Source organism: Cottoperca gobio, chromosome 24 (assembly GCF_900634415.1).
Source record: "Cottoperca gobio chromosome 24, fCotGob3.1, whole genome shotgun sequence".
NCBI classification, from domain to species: domain Eukaryota; kingdom Metazoa; phylum Chordata; class Actinopteri; order Perciformes; family Bovichtidae; genus Cottoperca; species Cottoperca gobio.
Window position 1 is genome coordinate 11,108,694 of NC_041378.1, and position 23,936 is coordinate 11,132,629.

Below are 23,936 nucleotides of genomic sequence, written 5' to 3' on the forward strand. Positions count from 1 at the left end.
AAAAAAAGAAATAAAAAAAAGATGGTGAATGCGGAGAAAGAAACAAGGGTAGATGGGTTGAAAGGTTTTCTTCCCTTTGGCTTCTATCAGTGCTAGAGTAAAAGTTGCCACTAACTCATCAATAAGAGCTGAGTGAAGGCAAGACCTGAAACACAACGATAAAAGCACACTAAAGAGAAAAATAAAACTCAAAGGAAATGACGGATAAAAAAAGAAAGAAGAAGAAATAAGGTAATAATGAAGGTACAACTGCCAAAGTGTACAGCAGAGGAGGAAACGTTATATATTTTTATATATATATATATATATCCACACTTTTAAGTTAATGGACTTGAACTTCACTTTTGGCAGAAGGTTGGAGAGTGATTATTGCCATTAGGTGGCAGGGAGGATGTGAGGGTGTGTGTGTGTGTGTGTGTGTGTGTGTGTGTGTGTGTGTGTGTGTGTGTATGAGCATTTAATGTAGACTATAACTTGTTGATGCGTAAGTGCGGGTGTGCGAATGCGTGTGTTTTTTTGTGCACAGTCCTGACCTTGACTATCAACTGGGACACACTTATCCACTTCTTCTGGTGGCCTCTTTCCCTCTTCGGCTCTTTTATTTCAACATTTTACCTCCCCTACTTCCACCTATGAGAGCCACAGTCCACTCAAGGAAAAGGTCAGAACCATTTCTTCTCTTATTCTCCACCTTATCACCCACCGCCACTGCTGCCGTCACTTTCCTCTTCTTCCTCATGCCACTTGCACTCTCTTGTTCTTGTCTAGTTTGCTTAGTTTTCCTCACTTTGTAAGAAGAAAAAGGAACACGGCTTATAGCTTGTAATGTTTCAGAAAACAACATGTGACATTAGTGTGCCACATTATCCGACAAATACATTTAATTTGCAATTTACACACACATTTCATGTAATCCTAAAGTCTGAGAGCCGACGTCATCAATTATGCAAAAATGTCTGGCTGCTATAATTAAGACATCTGGAGAAAAGAAAATCTATTTTAAATACATATATTAACACAAGCAGACGCATGTGCAAAGACATTCACAAACAGAAGCATTGACACACATTCCAGAGCTGGTTTTGGATTAAATCATAAGTAAGTGGATTACTATGCTGATGAGTAAAAGAATAATTATAGTGTTCTTCAACCTGGGCACTATTATTCCAGTTTGTTCCATTATGATGTCTCATTGTGTTCAATTGTTTTGCCTCTTACATCACTGTAAAACCTGTTGTACTCCCACTTTGTCATGGAAAATGCTCTCCATTTATGAAGCCAAATGATGTTTTGGCATTTGAACCCAAATAATTGATTAGAATGTGTTCTATTCTTGCCTACAATGAGTCGGATTTCTGATTATTTGTAATTTAACTCTTTCAATCCCATAAGTCATAATAAGGTCTGTGGCAGCCAAACATTCTTCAAACCCATACAACTTTTTATTATTTTAAGTTCTAGCAGAGTTGCCAAAGTTCCCAAAATGACCAAGTATGTCAGAATGAATTTTGAGGAAACGTGTAGAAAATGATGCACAAGACGAGTGAAATATTTCCATTTTATGGAACGGTATATGAAAAACAGTCTTGGGTCTGAGTACTTCACTGCATTAGGTGTCAATGAAAAGCTGAAACATAATGATACATATATGCGTGTATGTATGCAAGTATTTGGTACCTGTCAGATAATGTGGAATAAAATTACTTTTTCAACCTTAATAATAAATTAATAAAATAGATATAAAACTTACACTTCATTAAACATGTTATCTTAGCTAAAATAAGCTAGCTAGAAAATAGACTTAATACGTTTCATGTCAAGTAAGAAGTAAAAAGATTTACAAAACATGTTTAAGTTGATTAGTAAGCGCTGGGGTTCAGCGCTACGCAGATGACACACTCATTCATAGTTCCACAAAGACGGAAATGACTCCTTGTTCCATAATTACTTCAAACAGCTCAGAAATGTGGTTTTCCTGATTGGCTGCAGGCATTACAATACAGACCACCAATTTAAAAGTACCCATCCTTCCTGCTCACTCTCACCTTGACTTTCACACTCTAATATTAAAAGGATCCATGGTTCAGCCGACTGTTACCTCTTTGGTCCTTTTGAAAAACCATATGCATCCCCCTGCCCGCTCTGCTAGTTCCTACAGCAACCCTGTAAAAGACTTTAACCGCGGGTGACTCAGCGTTTTGCTGTGGTGCTCCCTTACTGTGAAATGCTCTAAAAGAGACTCAAGAGCTAAAACCTGCACTGAGCCTCTCGGGTTTCAAAATACTTCTTCAAAGCCGAACTGCTCAAAACAAATCAATCTTTTGCATCCGCAGTTAAAGCCACAGCTCTAAAGTTTCAGATTTGTTATCTGTTTGACAAATGCATTCTGTTTCTTGTCTTTATCTTATTATTCCTTCATTTTTTGTTGTTTTGGTCATGTTAAATTTATTTGAGACTGACACCCGGCCACTTTAGCATACTACCCCATACCTCCATTCACACAACCACCCAAACACATAATTGGTATTCCATGCTAACCTGGTAGAGAGCGTGGTTCTTGTCTTTGAAGCAAGGTATGAGGCGGGAGTAGATCTGCAGGGAGTAGTAGTAGGCAGCCAGCTGGAGTGACAAAGCGGAATGACACTGTTTCTCAAAACACCTGTTGGCATCCAGTACCTGCATAGATGGACGGAAAGATAGGAATAAGACAGTACGCCGGTGGGAGAAAAAAAGGCAAAATGCAAATAAATTCCTGGAGAGATGACAAGCTCTTCAATGTAATATCCACTCCAGCAGTTTAGTGTTTCACTGGATGTGTGGCAAGTGTTAAGACTCAAAAGGGATCTCACAACCTCCACTTGAACACAGTCTACTGCAGTAGGTTTCTCCGTCTTGTATTTCTTGTTGATAGCATGTGTGAATGTTGATTGGAGACGTGAAACTATGCGAGATACGACGTGTATTGTATGATGACCGATCTGGGTCATTACAATGTCATAATTTTGATGAACTGCTACCGTTATGTGTCATTCAGCAACATTACTCTGGAGCCTTTTAAGTGCGACTTTGATTTGGCACACTGATGGTGAGAAGTGTCTAACACAATAGCTCATCTAGAAAGGTAAGGGATCAGTAAAAAATGCCATTTGCCAGAATCTCACTAAAATACAATCACCAGAGTCTGTTTGTATGTGTGTCTAAAATAAAGCTCTGTGTGTCCACCTACCTGAGGCAGGGCCAGTAAGTAGGACAGAGCCAGCATCATGTCCCTGGGAAATGCGTCGTTGGCCAGCTGCAGCAAAACTGGAGATGGAGAGAGGGATGGAGAGGGAGAAAGAGAGGGAGAGAGACAGAGGGGGGGGAAGAAAAGACTTTAACTAAAGCACCGAGGATTAGCAACCAACCCTCCCCTTTTGGACGAGTTTCATCCCACGTTTGTTGAATACAGACGACAGTGCCTGTCAGAACACACCTCTCTGTGGGCCAGACAAAAGAGAGGGAAGGCAAAAATAGAGGGAGATGAGAAGCGTCATTAAAAATCCCCCCCCCCCCAGAGTTCTGGAATCTGTCCATCTTCTCGCTGGGCTATTGTGTGCATGTACGTGTGTGTGTGTTTGCATACGCTGTGTACAAATGTTGGTCGGTTGTGTGTGTGTGTGTGTGCGCTGTATGGCTTATTGCACAGGGAGTATTCATTATTCAGAGCAAGTACATGCCCACTTCTAATAAGTGCTCTCCAGATGAGTCCAAACTTCATCTAAGTGCACTTTAAAGTTGAATCCCCTTGAATGCCAAATTAGCCTATGCATATTGACGGCAATGACGGACAGAGGAGTTTAATTATATGAATATCAAATGCGTGCCTTATTGGCAGGAAATTCATAAACATATTACATGTACATGTATTTTAAGTCGACATGCCTTTTAGATGCGATACTGAATACATGCGTGACATCTTATTTGAAGGGTGGAATATCAATTAGAAGATACAAATACTTCTGGCAGCGAGCAAAAAGGTTGTCACAGGGAAGTGGTTTAAATCAGAGCCATTGAAATAAGATTTGAAATATATGTTATGGAAAGGCAAAGAACAAAAAAATTAATTTGAGGGGGGGGGGATTTTGGACCGAGTAGACTGTGTATATTAATCCTATTCCGTCAGACTTTAGCTGACTTGATAATAAATGAATAAATGAGTGAGAATATAATGGGATGTATTTTACGTTTTCATATCTGAAAAGTTCACTCTTTATTAATTTATAGAACAAAATTGTATTATCTAATGTCAAAAAGGTCGGCATATTTAATTGTAAATAATTAGAGCTAATGTTATGAAAGAAAACCTTTGGAAGAGCCAAATGGTTATGAAACATTTTTTTTGTTTTAGGCGTTTACAATGCTATGTTAATCTACTTGCAGTGATACTGATATGCTATGTAAAATTATGAATGTGAAATGTGTGCTTTTGCAAAATAAAATTTTAAAAAAGAATCCCAAATTATCTTTAACTGGTTTTAATATTGTCCGTTTGAACCACTGATCTGACCGAGCAGTTTCTGACTACTCCCATAATGCACCTAAATGTACGTACTTAACCGTTTTGTACATGTAGAAATAATACAAAATGTCACACTTTGGAATGTTACTGCCGATTATGCTATGCACAGACAAGCATTAAACCTCACAAAGAGAACAAAAGCTGTTTTTACAATCATCCAAACATTACCTCAAGCTGCGTCAGCCCCATATGCAATGAGGTTTAATGTTCTGCAGCTGTGAAATGCTTTTCCATTTACTTTGCGCATTGCATTCTGGGAAATCAGTATGCATCAACGGACCCAAAAAAAGCTTGGACAATCGAGCCTTTTTTTGGTTTTCATTCCGACTGATTTGAATAGAGATTTTTTATTCATTAAGATTTAGATTTTTAAATGTTATTCAGCCTAATACATACTATGAAGTGCTTAAGAGTTAGTACGTAATATTTAATTAGGACACCATGTCACCATGCCCCATGTCTTTGGTGTCCCTTAGGCAGATGGGATTTTGAGTCTAGACGGAGCTTTGGGCACAGGCATGGACTTTTGTCTTTTGTCTAAAGGCCACTACAGGCAGATACAAGGATGCACACTCACACTAAAACACACACACACATACACCATCATGATTAAAAGTGGATGAACACCAAACATTGTAAATACACAGCCTCCCTTAGTTAATCACTCACTAACTCACTGTGAGGAAACAGTGGGAGAGAGCAGAGAGAAGCAGAGGCAGAGAGAATCACTTTGTAGTCTAAGACCCAAGGAGAACAAAAGCCTGTGTTGGTGATAAGAGCCTGAGACAAAATGGAACAGACAGAGTGGAGAAAAGTGGAGCATGGACACTGGGAGAGGAAGAGGCGGGGGCAAAGGGAGAGACATATACTGTAGAACAAAATGCACACAAATAATCGTATGTGGGCACACGGGTCAATACCTGACACATACAGCTGGAGGTTTGCCATGTGTATGTGCAGCGTAGGGGCAGAGTGATACGGCATCCTAAACAGCTCTCTTAAAGCAGAGTACTCATCCTCCTCCTTTTTTGTCGTTCATCTCTCTCCCCTCCTCTCCAACCCCCTGGGTTTTAATGAGCTATACCTCAGAATGAGCTGATTACACGCCTCTCTAAAGCTACTGATACCATCGGGACAGGAATTACCAGAGGGGTAAACACACACACGCGCACACAGAATAGATAACCCCCGACTTAAAAGCACACAGTATTTCTGCTTGTGAGGGAGAGAGGAAAAACTGAGAGAGTGATAAAGAGACACCACGTAGAGGAGTGTTGCTGCGTGAGACTGTGTGCGTGTGTGTTTGTGCATACACACACATAGTCCTGCTCCTGTGTCAGCGAAATCAGCCACTTTGTTAGCGGGATAGTGAGACAGTGACTTATTACTATTTCACCTGTGCAGGAAGTGTGCAAAACAACTGATTATGGCAGCACTCCATGTTGCGTTTGTGTGTGTTTACATGTAAGCGTGTGTAGTCTCCGTCTGTGTCACCTCACACCAAGTGCCCGTTTCTGCACCTTACTCGGCTCAATCCACTCGTGTCATCATTAATTACCTCCACCTTATCCGGGCCGGTGAGAAATCCATATATTTATTGAGGCCGTCTCCTAGTCCAGTTTTGTTTTTTTTAAGGAGAGCCGGCGTGGCGGGACGATACGAGAGTCATTAATCGAAGGTTGTTATCGGACGCGATGCCGTCCAGACCGTCCTTTTCTCTTTCTCGACACGTTGCTCTAAGCGGCAGCTCCGGAGGGAAGGTGACTTTTAAGACAAGATGATATTCATTTGAATGACGGCGGAGCGAGAGATGGATGCTTGGATTTGGTGGAAAGTGTGTGTGTGAGAGAAATGTGTGTATGCATATCAACGCATTGGCACTGGTCAAAGTGTGCTCTTCAGTGTCCACGTATTAGTATTCAAATAGACGCGCGCGCATGGACAGACACATACATTTGCTCTTTATGTTGGCATTGATTTCGGCGAGCAGCTATGATCCATCACGCGGCGTAGCCTTGATGTTGTGACTTGATGCTATCTCTCTGATATCGCAGAGGTGACGCGCCATTATTTACTGTTGCCGCGGGATGCGTGGGTATACATTAATTAATCAATGTGAGGCTATTCTACCCATGTTGTCCCCTAGTCCACCACATATGGGCTCCCTAGCTAGACAGATGAGGAGAGGAGAGGGCAGGGTGAAGGGAAGGGAGCGAACAACACGGCGCTTTCTGCAAATAACACAGCTTCCCTAAGACGGAGCACTAAGAAACAGCTTTCATATCAATCTAGGTGATGCCAAATCAATGTAGCAATGAGTCACAAAATACTCCATTACATTACAAAAGCTTGTGAAGAGAAGATGAACATTTAGGCCCCGATTTCCATCCAATTACATCCAAAAATGTATCAACCGGCCACGACGTGGGCTCTCACACTGAACTTAGACATGGAACCCTCAATTGTTTTTGTCCACTTGCCAATTTCAAGTGAATTTAAACAATGACAACATTGACAATAAAGAAAAAGGCAGCCTTACATTCTGCAATTACTAATATGCTGTGAACAGAAAGTGCGAAGAAGAAGAAAAAAAAAAGAGCCGAAAAATAAGGAGCCGCAGATGGCTGGAAGATGCAGACAATATGGTCTGTCTGTTCTGCAGCAAAGTTCAGTTTTATTTCTATCACAGCAGAGGCTCAGTGGCAGACAACATCTAAAACACTTCCCTAATATTATTGAAAAACAAACTCACTACAGTCTACAACAGATGTTTTGATGCAGAAAAACGGGTCTCGGACAGGTGGTCAAAATACAGGTGGCATGATCATTTCTCCTCAAGAAAAATGCCACTCTCTCTGAGGAAGTATCTGTGCGTGTAACTATGTGTCATATGTGCTTCTGCATGCTTACCCTCTGTAGCAGGAAACAGGGTTTTTCCTTCAGTTTTGGCCTCAGCCAGTTTGCCAGTCCTCAGCAAAACCTCGGCAAAGTTTTCCTGAGGTACGTCTTTGTAGGACAAATACACGTCTTGACTCTAAGAGGGAGAAGGGAGAGTGATGAATAAATACTGAATACTTATCATGGTACAGAGGGGAATCCTAACACTAGAGAGAGCAGATCAGAAAGTGACACACAGATGTGATTAAGGCGACTGAGCGTCTTAATTCCCAGGGATCAGACAGATGGAGTAAACAAATGAACTTCAGAGCTAAATAAAGCCTCTTTAAGACAGAGCCTTTAGATAATTCATTTATAAGATTCTCTGAGAGGTGAACAATAAAGTTTGCCAGCCTCAGAGCTTTCACTTCAACACACAATGTTTCCTGTCTATCTTCTCCGCTCTAGCTCTATCCATCTTTCTGTCTGCTTGCATTTGTCTCTCTTTCTCTCTCAATCAGCCTCTCCTGCCTCCCCACCTCCTTCATTGGAACTGTTAAGGTAAAAAACAATCCCATTGATCAGCCGGCTCATAGGCAGATGGACGTGGGGAGCCGTTATTGGTAGATGGATGATGGAAGATGGATGCACGCTGGAGATGGAGCGGAGGAAGGGATTTGGAGAGGCCTATTAAAATGTCATGAGGAGAGATGTATCGGCCTTTTCTGTTTCCCCTCGCGTCCACTCTTTTAGCTATCCACATGATTTGTGTCTCTGTGCCCAGGGCGACCATTTTCTAGGCATAAAGGTCAAACTACTCCTTTTCTTACTTTTCTCCTTTTCTACTTCCATAACTCCTCTGTCAACATCCTTTACTTTTGGATTTTTATGATATTCATCTTTCCCCCTCCAGCTAATACATACAATACTTGTTCTGTTGCTATCGTACCAACATTCTTATGTTTTATTCATATTTAAGTTTTAATTGATATAGCCATGTATTCCTCTTTTATTGCTATTTGATTGTGTGTGCATGTATTGCATGTACATCAGTAATATTGTAGATGAGGATTGCTTTCCAAAGTAAAAGAAAAAAAGAACGGAAGAAAGAAAAAAGAAGGAGAGAAGGAGAGAAAGAAACACAGAAGGAAAGAACAAAAAAACAAACAAAAGGAAAGAAAGAAAGACAAAAGGAAGAAGAGAACAAAAGAAAGAAAGTAGGAAAGAAAGAAGGAGAGAAAGAAACCAGAAGGAAAGAACAAAGACAAACAAAAGGAAAGAAAGAAAGAACAAAAGGAAAGAAAGACAAAGAAGAAAAGTAGGAAAGAAAGAAGGAAAGAAGGAAAGAAAGAAGGAAAGAAAGAAACACAGAAGGAAAGAACAAAGAAAGAACAAAATAATAAACAAAAGGAAAGAAGGAAAGAAAGGAAAGAAAGAAAGAACAAAATAACAAACAAAAGGAAAAGAAGGAAAGAAGAAAAGAAGGAAAGAAGGAAAGAAAGGAAAGAAAGAAACACAGAAGGAAAGAACAAAAGAAAGAAAGAACAAAATAACAAACAAAAGGAAAGAAGGAAAGAAGAAAAGAAGGAAAGAAGGAAAGAAGGAAAGAAAGAAAAAAGAAGGAAAGAAAGAAAAAAAGAAGGAAAGGAGGAAAGAAAAAAGAAGGAAAGAAAGGAAAGAAGGAAAGGAAAGAAAGAACAAAAGAAAGAAAGAAGGAAATAACAAACAAAAGGAAAGAAGAAAAGAAAGAAAGAAAGAAGGAAAGAAGGAAGGAAAAAAGAAAAGAAAGAAAGAAAGAAACAGAAGGAAAGAACAAAATAAAGAAAGAAGGAAATAATCCTCATTTTACTGTAAAATACTTCTAAATTGCTTTTGGCATTGAAACTAGTTGGTCTGAAATCAATATTCATTTAGTCTTAACACTGTTTTTAAAGGAATTTATAAGTCAGAGAAGATGAAAGAATCTAATTAAATGCCTTAAGTCATAAACCTACTCGGGCACTGTTGCTGTACAGGTGGCCTGAGGTGAAAAAGAAGAAATAAGGACAACAGGGATGTAAAAAGAAGGAAAATATAATGAGCCATGATGAGACACGCTGGTCTTCAGCCACTCACCAGGTCTACATAGGGATCATCAATGAGTTCCTCATAAAAGGGGCTACAGCCTTGACGCTGCAGGTTGGAGTTCTCAAACGCCCCTTCCTGACTAGTGGCTCCTGCGCCGTGACCCTGCGGAGCCATCAAAACATCATTAAACTTTCACAACATGCCCACAGCACTGTCATCGTTCACTGTCCCACAGCTCGCATCCTCTCCGTTTTTCTTTTTCCTTAGAAACTTGAGAACACGAGCTGCCCTCACAAATTGACCAGAGTCTCCGTCAATCTCTGGCCCGGCGACCAACGCTAGTCTAGCCGCTGGCAAACCGCCAGATATTGAAATATTCAACAGGCGGGCTAATTAATTATGCAAGAGATGAGCTCTTGAATGGTTGTTTTTGGATGAGGCCTATGAAGTGTGTGAGCGAGGGTGTGTGAGATATGGGGGTAGGGGCAGACATGCAACTGTGTATTTTCATACAGACACACATGCTTTGCAACTCGGGAGTCAATGGAGTCAAAAACCAGCAGACCGCTAATATATGGGCAGCTCTGTTGTACAGCATACTAGGGATTATTAGGGCTGTATGACATGAGCAAAATATGCGATAACGTTGTTGAATATCTCGTGATAACGATGTTACTTGCGATAAATAAACAGTTATTGAAGTGTACTTAGTTCTGCATTTTTAGCAGCATTGAACTGAACACAAAAAAAGTTATTTGGCGCAGTTTTCTACCAATACTCGTTCAAATGACAAAAGAAAATGCGATAGCTTAGTGCAATATCGCAGTCTTAGGCAAAGAGCTTATTGCATGTTTGACATTGCTATTGCCGATAAATACAATATATATATTGTGCAGCCCTACTGTTTATGCATCCATAAACACCTAATACAACACATAAAAAAACAGTACATTCATTCGTCTTCAGCTTCACCACAGATCACTTAAATCAATGCAAAACAAAAAGTCTTCTCACATGCAGCGGCCGGAGGAGGTTGAGCGAGTTCTTCCACCAGCGGTGGTCGCTGACTGCGGTCAGCACAGCCTTTGTGGTCAGTCCTGTTGTGGTCAGCACCGCCATGGTCTTAGCTGTAGTCCTGTGCAGCAGGGCCCCCGCAGTCCCCACAGGGGAGCTGACGGAGGGAGCGCAGGCCTGGGGCCAAGCAGGTGAACAGGATGGACAAAAACATAAATAAAAAATAAGAACACGGCAGCAGCCACGTTATTCTAGTGTGCCAATGTGCCGTCTTTGCTACTTGAAATCATCCTGTGTTTGAATATAAATTCTCAGAACACTTATTTTCCTTGCAAATAAAAAAGCAGGAGTTCTGTGATCTACAGTTCTACATCTGTACTGTTACATTAGACCAAAGGACTCTTGAGTATCAGTGTGGTATTAGACATGGTTGTGTTCTGTTTTTTATTAGGTACTTGAGAGGAGCACTTCAATAAGTGCAGGGCCTCTCTGTGTTTGTCGATTTGTTTGTGTACTGCGTAAGGGAATTACAATATGCAACGTTCAGGCATCAGGCAGTACACAGCACACAGCCCCCCTCCCACCGCATGAGAGTCACACAGTGAGTACTTGTAAAGAAATTGTGCAAAAAGGTTGTGCAGTGCTATGTTAGTGTGGGGAAGATTCATTACAAAAATAACTTATTTTACTCCAGTCACTAAGATTACATAATTGAAGCAAATATTACCTTGACACAAACGCAATTGCTTGTTTCTTAAAGCAAAAACATTTTTAGGAAATCTGCTTATTTGCTCTTTGGCGTAGAGTTAGATGACACATACTACTCATTTGTCCGTCCAATATAAGGCTACAGCCTGCAGTCAGACAGCTTAGCTTAGCATACAGACTGGAAGCCGTGGCAAACATTTAGTCTGGCTTTGTCTAAAAAGTAACAACAGCACCTCTATAGCTCATAATAACCAAAGTGTAAAAATGTCAATTTACTGTTTTATGGGGCTTATGTTTCGGACTATTTCAAACTTCATGGATTCTCTGCTGGTTGCCTGGCTGCCAGCCTAGAAATAGTCTGGCACATAAGTCACATAAGCCCCCATAAAACGGCAATTTTGTTTGTTTTTACACTGTTTTGTACTGATTGAGCAAACAAATTGTAATGTTTTAATAAGTGAGCTTCACAGTTACTGGTAAGGGGATTGTGTTAGCTCTCGACGGAGCCAAAAGGCTGCTGGCAGGGGCTTCATATTCAACACGAGAGGGGTATCAATCTTCTCATCCAACTAAGTTTTCATCAACCTTAAAAATCAACACAAATTCACAAATGAATGGATGGATTCCACCTCCAGCTGCATTCTTGTTGTATTTTTGAAAGCTTGCCACCAGTTTTCACGGTGTGTTGGTTACTGCACAAAAGGATTTTAAAACCAAATTTAAAGGGCCAGTGGGCCGGGGCCAAATCGTTTAGTGCCTTTCATCAATACTTTATTTGACAGGGGATTGAGGGTCAGGAAATGAAAGGAACCCAGACAAACACACACTCAAGTTGTTTGTAAAAAAAGAAAAGCACCCACAGAGTGCACACCCACATACACACACAAACATCTAAGGCTTGAATACACATGAGTGAGGAGAAGGGACATCAATACAACGATAAAATGACAACAGACAGTTCCAAATGAGCACCCATCCACGCACAAAAAAGGGGAAGCAATGCACATCATGAAACATTAACACCCACTCAAGGCATCTTAAAGCTGGCGGCGCCGAAGGGGAGGAGAAGGGGAGGCATAAATAAACCAAGCGAGCTGAGCAACCTTAACACTTGATTTACACCTCATCAAATATGGAGCAATAGCAAAACACACAAACCGAACAAAAAGCAAAGGGACACGCCCACACAGGACTAGTAGAAGAGACAGCTACAACTCAGGCAAAGAGCAATTTCATCCTTTCGAACGGGAAAAAACATACGGAGAATAACACACACAAACCTTAACAGAGTCTGTCTCGTCGGCCTCTCGTACACTCTCAGTAATGTCAGGCTCCATTTGATAGTTAACTGCCTGGTACAAAACCTAGAGGACAGAAATAGGGAGGAAGAAGGAAAACAAAAAAGATGAGACTCGTTATATTATTACACAACTTGCTATTTTAGCAGAGCAATCATGATGCTGATGCACGACGATGGATCTATTGAATTGTGGGTATAATGGTATGATTGAAACGCAAAAAAGCACAATGGTGAAATAAAGATGTTTTCACGGTGTTCCTTAAAAGGAAAAAAGAAACCAGAATTAAACTTCTTTGAAATGTCCTGTTCAGAATATGGCGCATAACTATATTTAATTAGTTTTGATTCATTGTTTGTTATACAAGAGCTCAGTATTCATATTACAATTTTACTAATTAGCATCCATTGTTACTAATTACGGTTCCACTGTTGACTGGGTTTATTAAATTACATGGTATGGCTGTTTGATTATTATTTTTGCATAATCGATGCCCACGTGTTTGTTGTTGTTTTTTTTATTATTCCCCCTTTTGTGCCAGGGAAACAAAAATAAATTCATTATAATAATAAATAAAAAACTGAACTGTAGCCCTTCATTACATTATACTTGAATGAGCACAAATTAAATTTAATATAACCTTCTTCAACATGGAAACTTTTTTTATAAAAAACTTATCAGCTTCAAAAGCCGACTATACATCTACCTGCTCAATGAGAAAAAGAATGTTAGTACTTACATAGTTTAACAAAAACATAAATCTGTAAATTTAATTAAATGTAGAACACAATATTAAGCCGTGCGACGCGACCACTGCCATATGTGAATGTCATCTTATTTGCCATCAGGCCGATGGCGTCAACAAGGCGAATATCGGCCGATAAATCGGTGCAACCCGACTGACAAAGTACTGGAATCAGCTGTAGTTGTAAAAAGGAAAAAGAATACATATACTGTCAGAATGCTCTGTTGGTCAACCCATAATGAAAGAGAGAGAGCGACCTGTGTTTGCAGGTCACTGGAGGCAGCCAGCAGGCCGTGGATGTTGTCGGGGGGACAGTGGGTGAGAGAGAAGGCTAAAAGCTCCTGCCGGGCCTCCGTATCTCCATAGCCCTCACACTGACCGAGCAGACTGCACACGTCCCACGCTGGACTATAACCTGGAGCAAGAACAGATGGAGGCAAACAAGGAGGGGGGGGGGGGGGGGTAAAGTAGAAGGTAAGAGATGAAAGGGATGATTAAAATGAAGGAGTGCCGGAGATTAAAAAGAAAATATCGATATAAATATCATGCAGCAAGAGGAGATGATGCAAAGTATAAGGTCATATTGCCAAATATAAAACACACATATTGACTGTTTACACACACACACACACACACACAACACCCAATATAGCTGAGCAGTGTTTTTACATTTTCTCTGTGCTAATCCGCCCTGATCCTATCATACAGAAGGCCAAAGCTTAAAGACAGGCAAGGTAGAGCACACACGCTGTGTTTACCGTATGAAATCTGCAGAACACAAAATGCACAGGATATGTTGCGATATGATACAACAAAGTGTAATCTTCTGAGCCCTTGGTGCAGTAATACACATTTAAGTCTAAAGCATGTTTCCCGTTGAAGGAAATATCAGCCCGACGCATTGTAATAACTGCGCTACATTTGTTCCAGCTTCATCACAGTCAAAAAGCAACACGCCAGCCTGACTTCATTCTAACAAACAGATTCAATTATTCCCACTGCGTTGGCAGACGGAGAACACCGGCGCTTATCTGATTACACTTCTCTTTCTCCCAGAGACCTTTTTCGCTATCGTTACTCAGCACTGTGGGAAGACTCGGTGAAATTCAATTCGCTTTAATTCTTACGTGGCGTAACGGGAAACGGGGTCAGACTAAATATCATTATCGTAGTGATCGCTTTGAATCCCTTACGGGGAAACTCGAGTCTAGATTGGAATATTATTGCGATGTTGTCGTCCTAATTATTGTTCTTGTGCATGAACAGACACAAAGTCACTCAACCTCGAGTTTTGGCCGTCCGAGTGTCTGATAAGGCAAACCATTAGAGGCAGCAAATTAAAGTGACACAAAAGAGCTCAAACGTGAAACCACAGTCTAAGTGATGATTATGAGGAGATACTTCCACGGCTCCCGCCAGCCATGATAAAAGTGTCATTTTCACCTTGATCACAGTTGAAAGGACCCAGTGACATCTATTCTGATGTCTAATACTGGTTGCTTATGTTTAAAAAAAAAAAGAAAATCTTGCAAAATGAGTTACATTAAGTTACCTAAACCCCTTATTGGAAGAAAGAATTGTCAAATCTTAATTTGGCATTTCAGCTCTGACAAAGTGGACTTACTTGTCCACACACAAACCTTTGTCATCAATGATTATAACAGACATTTTGGGCGCATTTACTTTCAAGTCGTTTGGATAATGAAGGCGGGGGACGGGGGGGACGGGTCGGATTGAACAACGTTGTTCCGAAAGGTTTCAGACGCGATCGTTATTGAAATGGGGATAAACGGCCCATACTTTTGGACAATCTTTTCTGAAAAGCAATCATTGTGTTGCTGTTGTTTATACACAAGAGAAGAAGCTTTCAATCGCTGCATTAAGTGGGTGTGAATTTCAAATGGTTAGTTTTGGAAAGTTATAGAAAGTGTCAGACGCACACACACACACACCCGAATCTGAAGTGAGAAAGTTGCGGAGGGGGGAGTGATTCAGATGCTGTTTGACCCTCTGACGAGCACTTTGTCACATTGAAACGTCGACGGCTCATGCAGTTTGATTCTATGGTCTGTCGAGCAGTATCACCACTTTTCAAGATGTCATCCTTGACATTTGTGAGTGAAACGGCATCAAAGCCAACAGTCTTCAGCCAATACGGTTTGCACATGGATGCCACTTTATACGAGGAACTACAGAAACGATAGCTGCTGAACTGGGGTATATAACTGGCAATAACATGATGCTATACTGTATTTTGATTATGTAATACCAGTGTAACCTAAATCGCATTATGGCCTGTGCCTTTGACAGTATGTGGCATATTTCCTTGACACTGTTTATGAGCCAAGGTCTCAAAACATTTGTTTCTTCATTGTTCACAAGAAGAGCTAAACCAAGGGTGGACAAAGGGCAGAACTGCAAAGAAAGAATAAATCACTTTTATGACACTGAATGTGGTGGAGCACGGTCGCCAGGATGTTAAAATCAAACAAATTTGGCAGATAATGAAAGTTTCGGGGGGAAGCATCGAGTTTGTGTAATATTTGATGCAAATGAGGGAAAAGGCCAACAGGCAGGAGAGAGCTTCACATTAGCTTTCCTACAGGCTTCAGTGCACTTCTGTGAGACTGTTGTCTGCGTACTGTCTCTCAAGTCGTCTAATGTCAACTACATACCTGCAGCCATGACATCTAGACAGTGGATGTAGGAGGCCTTGAAGTCCAGACACTGGAGAGCTTGCTCAGCCAGCAGGGTCAGCACTTGGCCTTTCCGCGCATCCTTGTCATCGCCTATACACACACACACACACACACACACACACACACAGATATAACTTTAAACAGACATATACACACATTTTAAGAACACACTTTCATGCTTGCATTTCTTTAATCTTGAGAAATGTCAACATGTCAAGCCAACAGACTAAACAGCAAATCTCAAAATCCTTCATAAAACATATAACATCTAGTTTAATAAAGCGCTTTATTAAATCTTCATCACACACACACACACACACACACACACACACACACACACACACACACACACACACACACACACACACCACACACACACACACACACACACACACACACACACACACGGTTGGGCGTCTTACTGTATTAGCTGACACCGCAGACCAAGATTTAAGACTACATGTTAATCTGTGTCTGCCATAAATTAGGTGATTGCAGAAAAATCCCATCCCGCTGTCTCGCTAAAACCGGAATAAATTTCAGTTTGATATTTTAGTGTTGGTGGGATTGATTGTGCGGTGTTAACATTCAAGTGGCGACTCTGGACAATCTTTGATCTCAGGCAAAGTTCAGTAAACAAAAGAGAGAGGACGGGGACGATCAAAAGAGGCGCAGGCAAGAAAACAAGACTTCTGAACAAACCTGCACACTGCAGATCAAAGGACGCGCTAGAGATGAGATGAAGAAATGTGATGGTGCTGGATTGGTCTGTGTGTGTGTGTGTGTGTGTGTGTGTGTGTGTGTGTGTGTGTGTGTGAGTGAGTGAGTGACAGATAGAAATACAGTGTTTACTGTGAAGGGGAAAGAAGTTTTGGTCAAATGTTTTTAGGGTGTCTTCAAAAGCTGTCAAGGCCTCAATATAGAAGAGGTTTGTTTGTGCGTGTGTGCGTGTGTGTTCCTTTAGACCAAATGCTTTTATCTAGACATTCTCTAGCATTTATTGCAAGCCGGTCTCAATCAGACATCTTGGAAAATCCAATTGCAGCCTTTACCGTTCTTGGGCCAATCAAAGGGTGCGATGCATGAAAAAGGTGAGAAATGTCAGAAAAACAACAAATAGGATATACTCAAATCAATAAACTCCGTCTGCAAAATGTACTCCCTGAGGCTCTATACTGGATCACCAGGATCGCAGAACAATTAAATTCTCATTTGGAATAATGCATCATAATTCTTGATTTATTTTGACAAAAACAAATGTCCTTCTTAGCTCTACCCTACAAGATAGAATTTGAATACAGAATACAGCATTTCTGTAGACCGAGGCGGGAACCCAAACCCTTAGGGTTTTTAACCGGTGAGCTGGTTATACCTGCATTAAATATTCACCACAGAGCCCCGGAGCTATGCACCCTTCAAAAGCCTCCCCCCTGCATTTATTTATTTAAAAATGTCTTTATTCCTCTTCTCATCTCCCTCTGCTTCTTTTTTTCTTTCTTTCAGAAACCACACAGTGAGAGCTGCCTGCTGACTGAATGTGAGCAGCACAGGCAAAGAAGTGCCACAAGGTCGGTTAGTAGGTTTCCTTCAGCTGTTGACAGGGCTCAAAGAGAGAAGACAGAACGAGTTAAGAGATGGAGGACAGAAGAGAGGGGAAAGACAGACGGACAGACAGACAGACAGACAGACAGACAGACAGACAGACAGACAGACAGACAGACAGACAGACAGACAGACAGACAGACAGACAGACAGACAGACAGACGTAGAACAGTCTGGCTCGTAGTCTTGAAAAGAAGACAGATAAAACAAACATGGAGATACAGAGCGAGAGAGAAAGGCGGACAGACAGCAATGTTTGTGTTATTTTTGAGAAGGAACAGGATGACATATTAAAATTTCATGTGGTGGCTGTGGGTGGTTGGAGGGGTCCCAATATAAAAAAAAAAAAGATATATATATATTATTTTTACTTCATGAATTTTAATTAGGAATTCAAAATACCTAAATACAGCAAACATCACTCATGTTTCATGTGTTGACTCATCAGTTAGCTGCAATGTGTGCTCGCAGTGATACTGTACCCGCAGTTTGTAATCCTTAAATGGGAGATATGAAAGCTTGCACACAAACGTAAAGAAAACATTTTGAAAGAATTAACTAAATACGGGAAAATCCTACTTTGAATTACCACAAGCTGACTGACTTTTAGTGAAGAGATTGTGCGTATGGTAGCTTCTAAAGAAAGAGAACGTGAGGGGATGGAAGGAGATACTAAAGGCAGATAGAGGAAGGACTAGAGTCTATAGTGGGGAAGACAGAAATACTGACTTTAAAGAAGCAAAACTAGACGAGGCTCGTCAGCCACTTTCCTAGCAAGGTTTGTAAAAGAGCCTTCTTTAAAAAGTCATTAATCTCGAAGATTTGCATTTAAATAAATGTCTGTTAAGTCTCTATCCATCGCCAATGGGGTTACACAATGGTGAGAGAGCCTATAGCCCACTGATCAAAGTCCTTGCATTTGCAGTATTACACGTGTCTGTGGGGACAAGATCACAAGCGGCGCAAAGATAGTGACGCGTTTCCCATCACACAGCAGTGGTTGATCCACCAGAGAGGGTAGGTGGAGCAATATTGCAAGTGCTATTGTTAAAAGTAAAAAGTATTTCAGATATTTTCTGCAAATGCAAACATGAGGATGACATATTAAATGAAAAAAAAAAACCACGAGAAATAACTTTTATTTGAGTTAGTTTCAATATATATGCATCTATCCTGTTCACAAAGATATCATTGCAAATCATGGTGTACAGATATGACTTAATGGCCAACAACTGAACCTGTAATAACTGCAGGAAACTGAAAAAAAAAAAAGGCTTAGAGAGCACAAAGTGATGTGCGTGTGTGTGTGTGTGTGTGTGTGTGTGTGTGTGTGTGTGTGTGTGTGTGTGTGTGTGTGTGTGTGTGCGCGTGCGTGCGCTTAAGTATGGATTTTTGCTTGCAAGCTGCAACGCCGCTCATGAAGATGAATTTCCCTCGTGTGTGAAAACTGTCAGTGCGCTCGCTGAAAGTACCCACGCGCCTCGTGTGGGCAGACCTTTTTCACTTAATCTCATGAGGTTTGTCATGAAACCATCAGAGAAGAGCATTGTTCATTGAACGTTTCACCTCATACATACCCCCCGCGTGTGTGTGTGTGTGTGTGTGTGTGTGTGTGTGTGTGTGTGTGTGTGTGTGTGTGTGTGTGTGTGTGTCTGCAGCTACCTGCCACTCTGAGCAGCGAGGCCAGATTCAGCAGAGTAGTGGACTGCTTGTAGGCCGTGGAGCAGTGGGCGATGCACTCTTCTATGAGAGACAGGCGGTCCGATCGCAGGCGCACTGGGAGGGAGAGAAGGAAGGCAGTGGGAACGTGTCAGACATGTTTAGCTAATTACTAAAAAGTTGCAGCTGACGGTTCAAATGATAGTGGTTTGTAAAAAAGGAAAACACGACCCATATATTATTATTAATAATAATAATAATAATAATAATAATAATAATAATAATAATGTTTATTTGTATAGCACCTTTCATACAATAATTGCAGCACAAAGTGCTTCACAGCAAAAACATAACAATTAGTAAAGAATTATACAGAGCATTTACAGTTCAATAATTTAATACTTTACACATGGCGTCAAATGACACAACTTTTAAGCCGCCACAAGATAGTTTATTGTGCAATGAAAGACGTTATGCCCAATTTGAAATTGCACTTTATGTCAAACTGATGGTCTGTGTGAGATAATTATGGCATACAATATATTGGAGAGAGTATTGAAATTGACATGTTGACCAGTTTATAATGCTACTCATTGATTCACTCATCTTCCAAAATCCATTTGAATATTTTGAGATGCTTCTCAACAGCAAATATTGATATATGCGATTAATTTAGATAAATTAATCACAAAGACATGTAATTAATTAGATTATTTCTTTTATTTCGCTTGACAGCCCTAATATTTATATATGTATATAGAGTTATAGATATATTATGAGATGATAAATATATATAGAAGATAAGATATATAGAGAGATAGAGATATATATAGAAAAATAAAATAATTAGATAGAAATAAAGAGATATAGATATATATATTATATAGAAGATAGAGAAGAGAGAAAGAAAGAAAATAGAATATATAAATAAAAATAGAGAGGAGAATATATATATTAGATCTCTCAGATAGAAAGAAAAAGATGATAAATAACTTTCTTCTATATAAAGATCTATATAAGTATATTAATATATATAAAAATTAAAATCTATATAAATAATATATATATATATATAAATATATAAATATAAATATATATATATAAATAAAATATTATTATTTTTAAGCAAAAATGGAATATTCTGGTCTCCAGTGCGATAACGCATTTATTCTCTTTTTCATATCATCGTGGACTTCAAATCTTTGAGTTTTGGAGGGTTTGTCGGACAAAACGGATGAATTGAATCTTTTCACTACTTGCTGATATTTTATGGACCAATTACTCAAGAAAATAATCAGTAAATGATTAAATGAGAATGAAAATAATAATTTGCAGCCTTAGAAGAAATAAAAAACATATCAAAGTTGAATAACTGATAAACTCAGCATGTGTCCATCGGTCCAGCTCCATATCAGTCAATACTTTCTTCAGTCATTTTACAATATCAATGTTACAATCGTGTCAACACAGTTCCTTGTTTCCTGTAATCCTGTAAAAAGTACAACAATTTGTTTGATAAATGTGGCGTCTATGATTTTGTTGTTTGAGTCTGAAAACATCACAGAGTAAATATGACTCCATACATTTATCTTTTTCTTTAAACGCATGTTAAATGTATACACTAGTGCAGGACATAATTATTGTAGATTTCAGATGCAATGTGCATTATTTGACATTTACAAAATGCATTTATTTTGGCTAATAACTTAGTGCACATCAGTTCTCTTCCTGGTCAGCAGGATAGCAGTGAATCTTTAGGGAGGTTTTCATATTTCGAGTTCAAGATACAAAAAATGTATACGTGCACTGAAAACTTAAGAAATGTCATGTTTAGTGCCTCCACGGGCCTCTGTGCTTTCTCCGCACCCTGCTGAGGATCTTTATGGCTTGGCATAACTTTGGGCTAGGCCTAGAGGGAATTCTGGGGAAGGTGTGTGTATGTGTGTGTGTGTGTATGAAGCATCGCCTAAGGCAGTGTTGGGGGGCTGCAGGAGACAGCCTCAAATGGATTACCTATACTCAAATCCTTTCCCTTGATATGTCTGCATGTTTATGTGCGAGTGCACAACCTTACAGGGAAGAAAGAGGTTTTGTTTTTGTACAGTATGTGTCCTTGAGTCTGTACAAACAATAATATGGGGGCACCGCAGGCAACACAGAGCCATGGGAGCCTGATACAAAACCCATACATCACAAAAAAATAATAATTGGAGGGTTTTCCTTTTACTATACCTCCATTTCTTTTATTCTATATTTCTGTCACATTTTTCCATCATTCCTTCCTTCTCATACTTTCTTTTTAAACTCTCTCCTGCTCTCACTTAAGTCTTGCAGGTAAAGATAAGTGGGCAGTGAAGAAATAATGCGAGTAGAGAGCGGGGAGTGAGAAGAAAGAGGAGTGAGAATAAGGGAGCAAAGAAGCAGTGGGGAAAAGAAAAATTGAGAAATAAGTGATGCAGAGAGGGAGAAAGAAGGAGAAGGTGAGAGAGATGGCGCTCTCCGTCACGGCGGCTTTATGCTGGCAGCTCAGTTTGATGAGGGCAAAAGAGGGAAGACAGCCGAGGCCTCGGAGGCTACCAACACCTCGGTTCAGAGGTGAGGCGATGAGGGGCCAAGCTGGTTCATCCTGGCTCCACAGTTCCCTTTAACAGGGAGCCATGCCTGGAAACTGCTGCGAAAAGGGGTACCAAGGTGGAGCCAGAAAAGAGAGAAAAAGAAGGAGTGTGGAAGGGAATACTGATTGGTCAGGTTTACAGATGGAGCGGAAATGAAACAAAAAATGTGTGAGTGTAGGAGAGCACACGCACAGACAGCGAACGCTTCAATCCTAATTAGGCCATCAGGCAGATGTTGTTGGCACAACAGTTGATCCATAAATAACCAGATATTTAGATATAGTGGCAAGAAGAAGTGACATATGGAGACAGGTTGCATGGTACATGGATGAGGGATATGGGAGACGGCGTCCTTACATCCTCTACACGCGGACAACAAATTCAAGGACAGCTGTGGACATACACATGGTGTAGTACCTTGCAGTGGCAGGATGCTGGCGCTGAAGTCTTCCAGCGTGCTGAGGGCGTTAATGAGGTCCAGTTCCTCCTGGATGTTCGGAGGACAGTCTGTAATCAGCTGGAGACACGCCCTGCGGGAGACAACGACCAGTTAAAACAGGAACACGTGACCGCCAATCGGCTGTATTAATCTGTGCCATAGGTCAGATGACCTCGTGGGATCCAGAAGAGGAAGTCAAAATGTTATGATTTTTATGATCTGAACATGGATACTCATATGCAGGACAGTAAGGTGCTTTTAAAGCAGAAGATCGACATTTTGGGAAATACACTTGTTCGCTTTGTGGGGGGAGGGATCTCATGCAGCAGCCGTATAGAAATAGAATAGAATCCTAGCAGCACATTAGCTTAGCTTAGCACAATGGCTGAGAGCAGGGGGAAACTGCTATCCTGGTTCTGTCTGTAGGTAACAACATCTACCTACCAGCACCGTTCAAGCCCACTGGTTAACATGTTGTATGCTCTTTGTTTAACATGCACAAAAGTTAAAAGAAATTCCATATTATGGGGTTTTGTGCCCAACAACTTGGCTCTGACCAGTTGCCAGGCAACCAGCAGACACTCCAGGAAGTTCTGGTTTATGGTCAAGAAATTGTTTGACACTTAACCTCCCAAGAAATGGCAAATTGTTGTTTTTTGTATGGCTTAAACAAACAAGATATACATTTTTTTTGGGGGGCGGGGGATTTTGTTACTTTCAGGCTAGTGGTTCCTCCCATTTTCAGTCTTTGTGCTAAACTAAGCTTTTTTTAAAAAGGGAAACGCATTATAGTTGTATCCATCTTCTAAAGCAATTAAACATATTTTATAAAATGTCAAACTATTCCTTTAATTATCAGGAGGTGAAATTAAAAGCCATAATAATAATTTCATTTCTACATTGGAGATTAAACATGCGTCAGACATAATAGCAAATAAATAGTTGCATCTAAAAACAGGTACGAAAAGCACCAACAACAGTTTTCATTGCATGACAAACTTTGTGGGAAGGTCTAAATGAGTTGTACTTATCTATATCTATCTATCTATCTATCTATATCTATATCTATATCTATATCTATATCTATATATATATATATATATATATATATATATATATATATATATATATACACACACACACACACACACACACACACACACACACACTTTCAAAAGTTGTAGCAGAAATTGCCTATTAAATCTGATGTTTGAGAAGTTTTAACATTGTGATCAGAAACCGCTCAAATGGATTTATTTACAAAGTCTAGACTCATTTGATGGATCTACAACGGGCGAGTTTTCTCTTCCAACACAATCCACACTCATTACACTTAATAGGATTATGTAGCACATCACTTAGCATATGTAACAGTACACTCAATGCGGGAGTGTGCTTGCTCAAGATGCAAGTACACGCTCTCATTTTCTTGGCTTTTCATCACATAATTATACAGCAAAGCAAAAATACAGCAAAGATTGAGAACAGGGAGGGGAAAAAACGGAATGATTAATTTACAAATAAATAAATCCCACATAAAACAACAGCTTATGGAGGAGCTCTGACGTCAGTGTCAGTTAAGTACAGAGGAGGAAACTCATCCTCGGAGTGCGTGTTCAATAAAAAGACGCACACTGAACCACAGTTTTATCTAA

At 40.1% G+C, this 23,936-nt stretch overlaps 1 protein-coding gene across 1 annotated transcript in view; it reads right to left on the reverse strand.

Annotated features, from left to right (window-relative positions):
• nbas (NBAS subunit of NRZ tethering complex) overlaps window positions 1-23,936 on the reverse strand; it is a 152,932-nt gene that overhangs the window by 72,739 nt on the left and 56,257 nt on the right. The window contains 10 exon segments of the mRNA XM_029462672.1: window positions 2,539-2,676; window positions 3,227-3,303; window positions 7,469-7,592; window positions 9,551-9,664; window positions 10,517-10,693; window positions 12,505-12,588; window positions 13,525-13,682; window positions 15,943-16,056; window positions 19,231-19,344; window positions 22,260-22,372. Of these exon segments, the coding sequence (XP_029318532.1) occupies window positions 2,539-2,676; window positions 3,227-3,303; window positions 7,469-7,592; window positions 9,551-9,664; window positions 10,517-10,693; window positions 12,505-12,588; window positions 13,525-13,682; window positions 15,943-16,056; window positions 19,231-19,344; window positions 22,260-22,372 (1,213 nt within the window).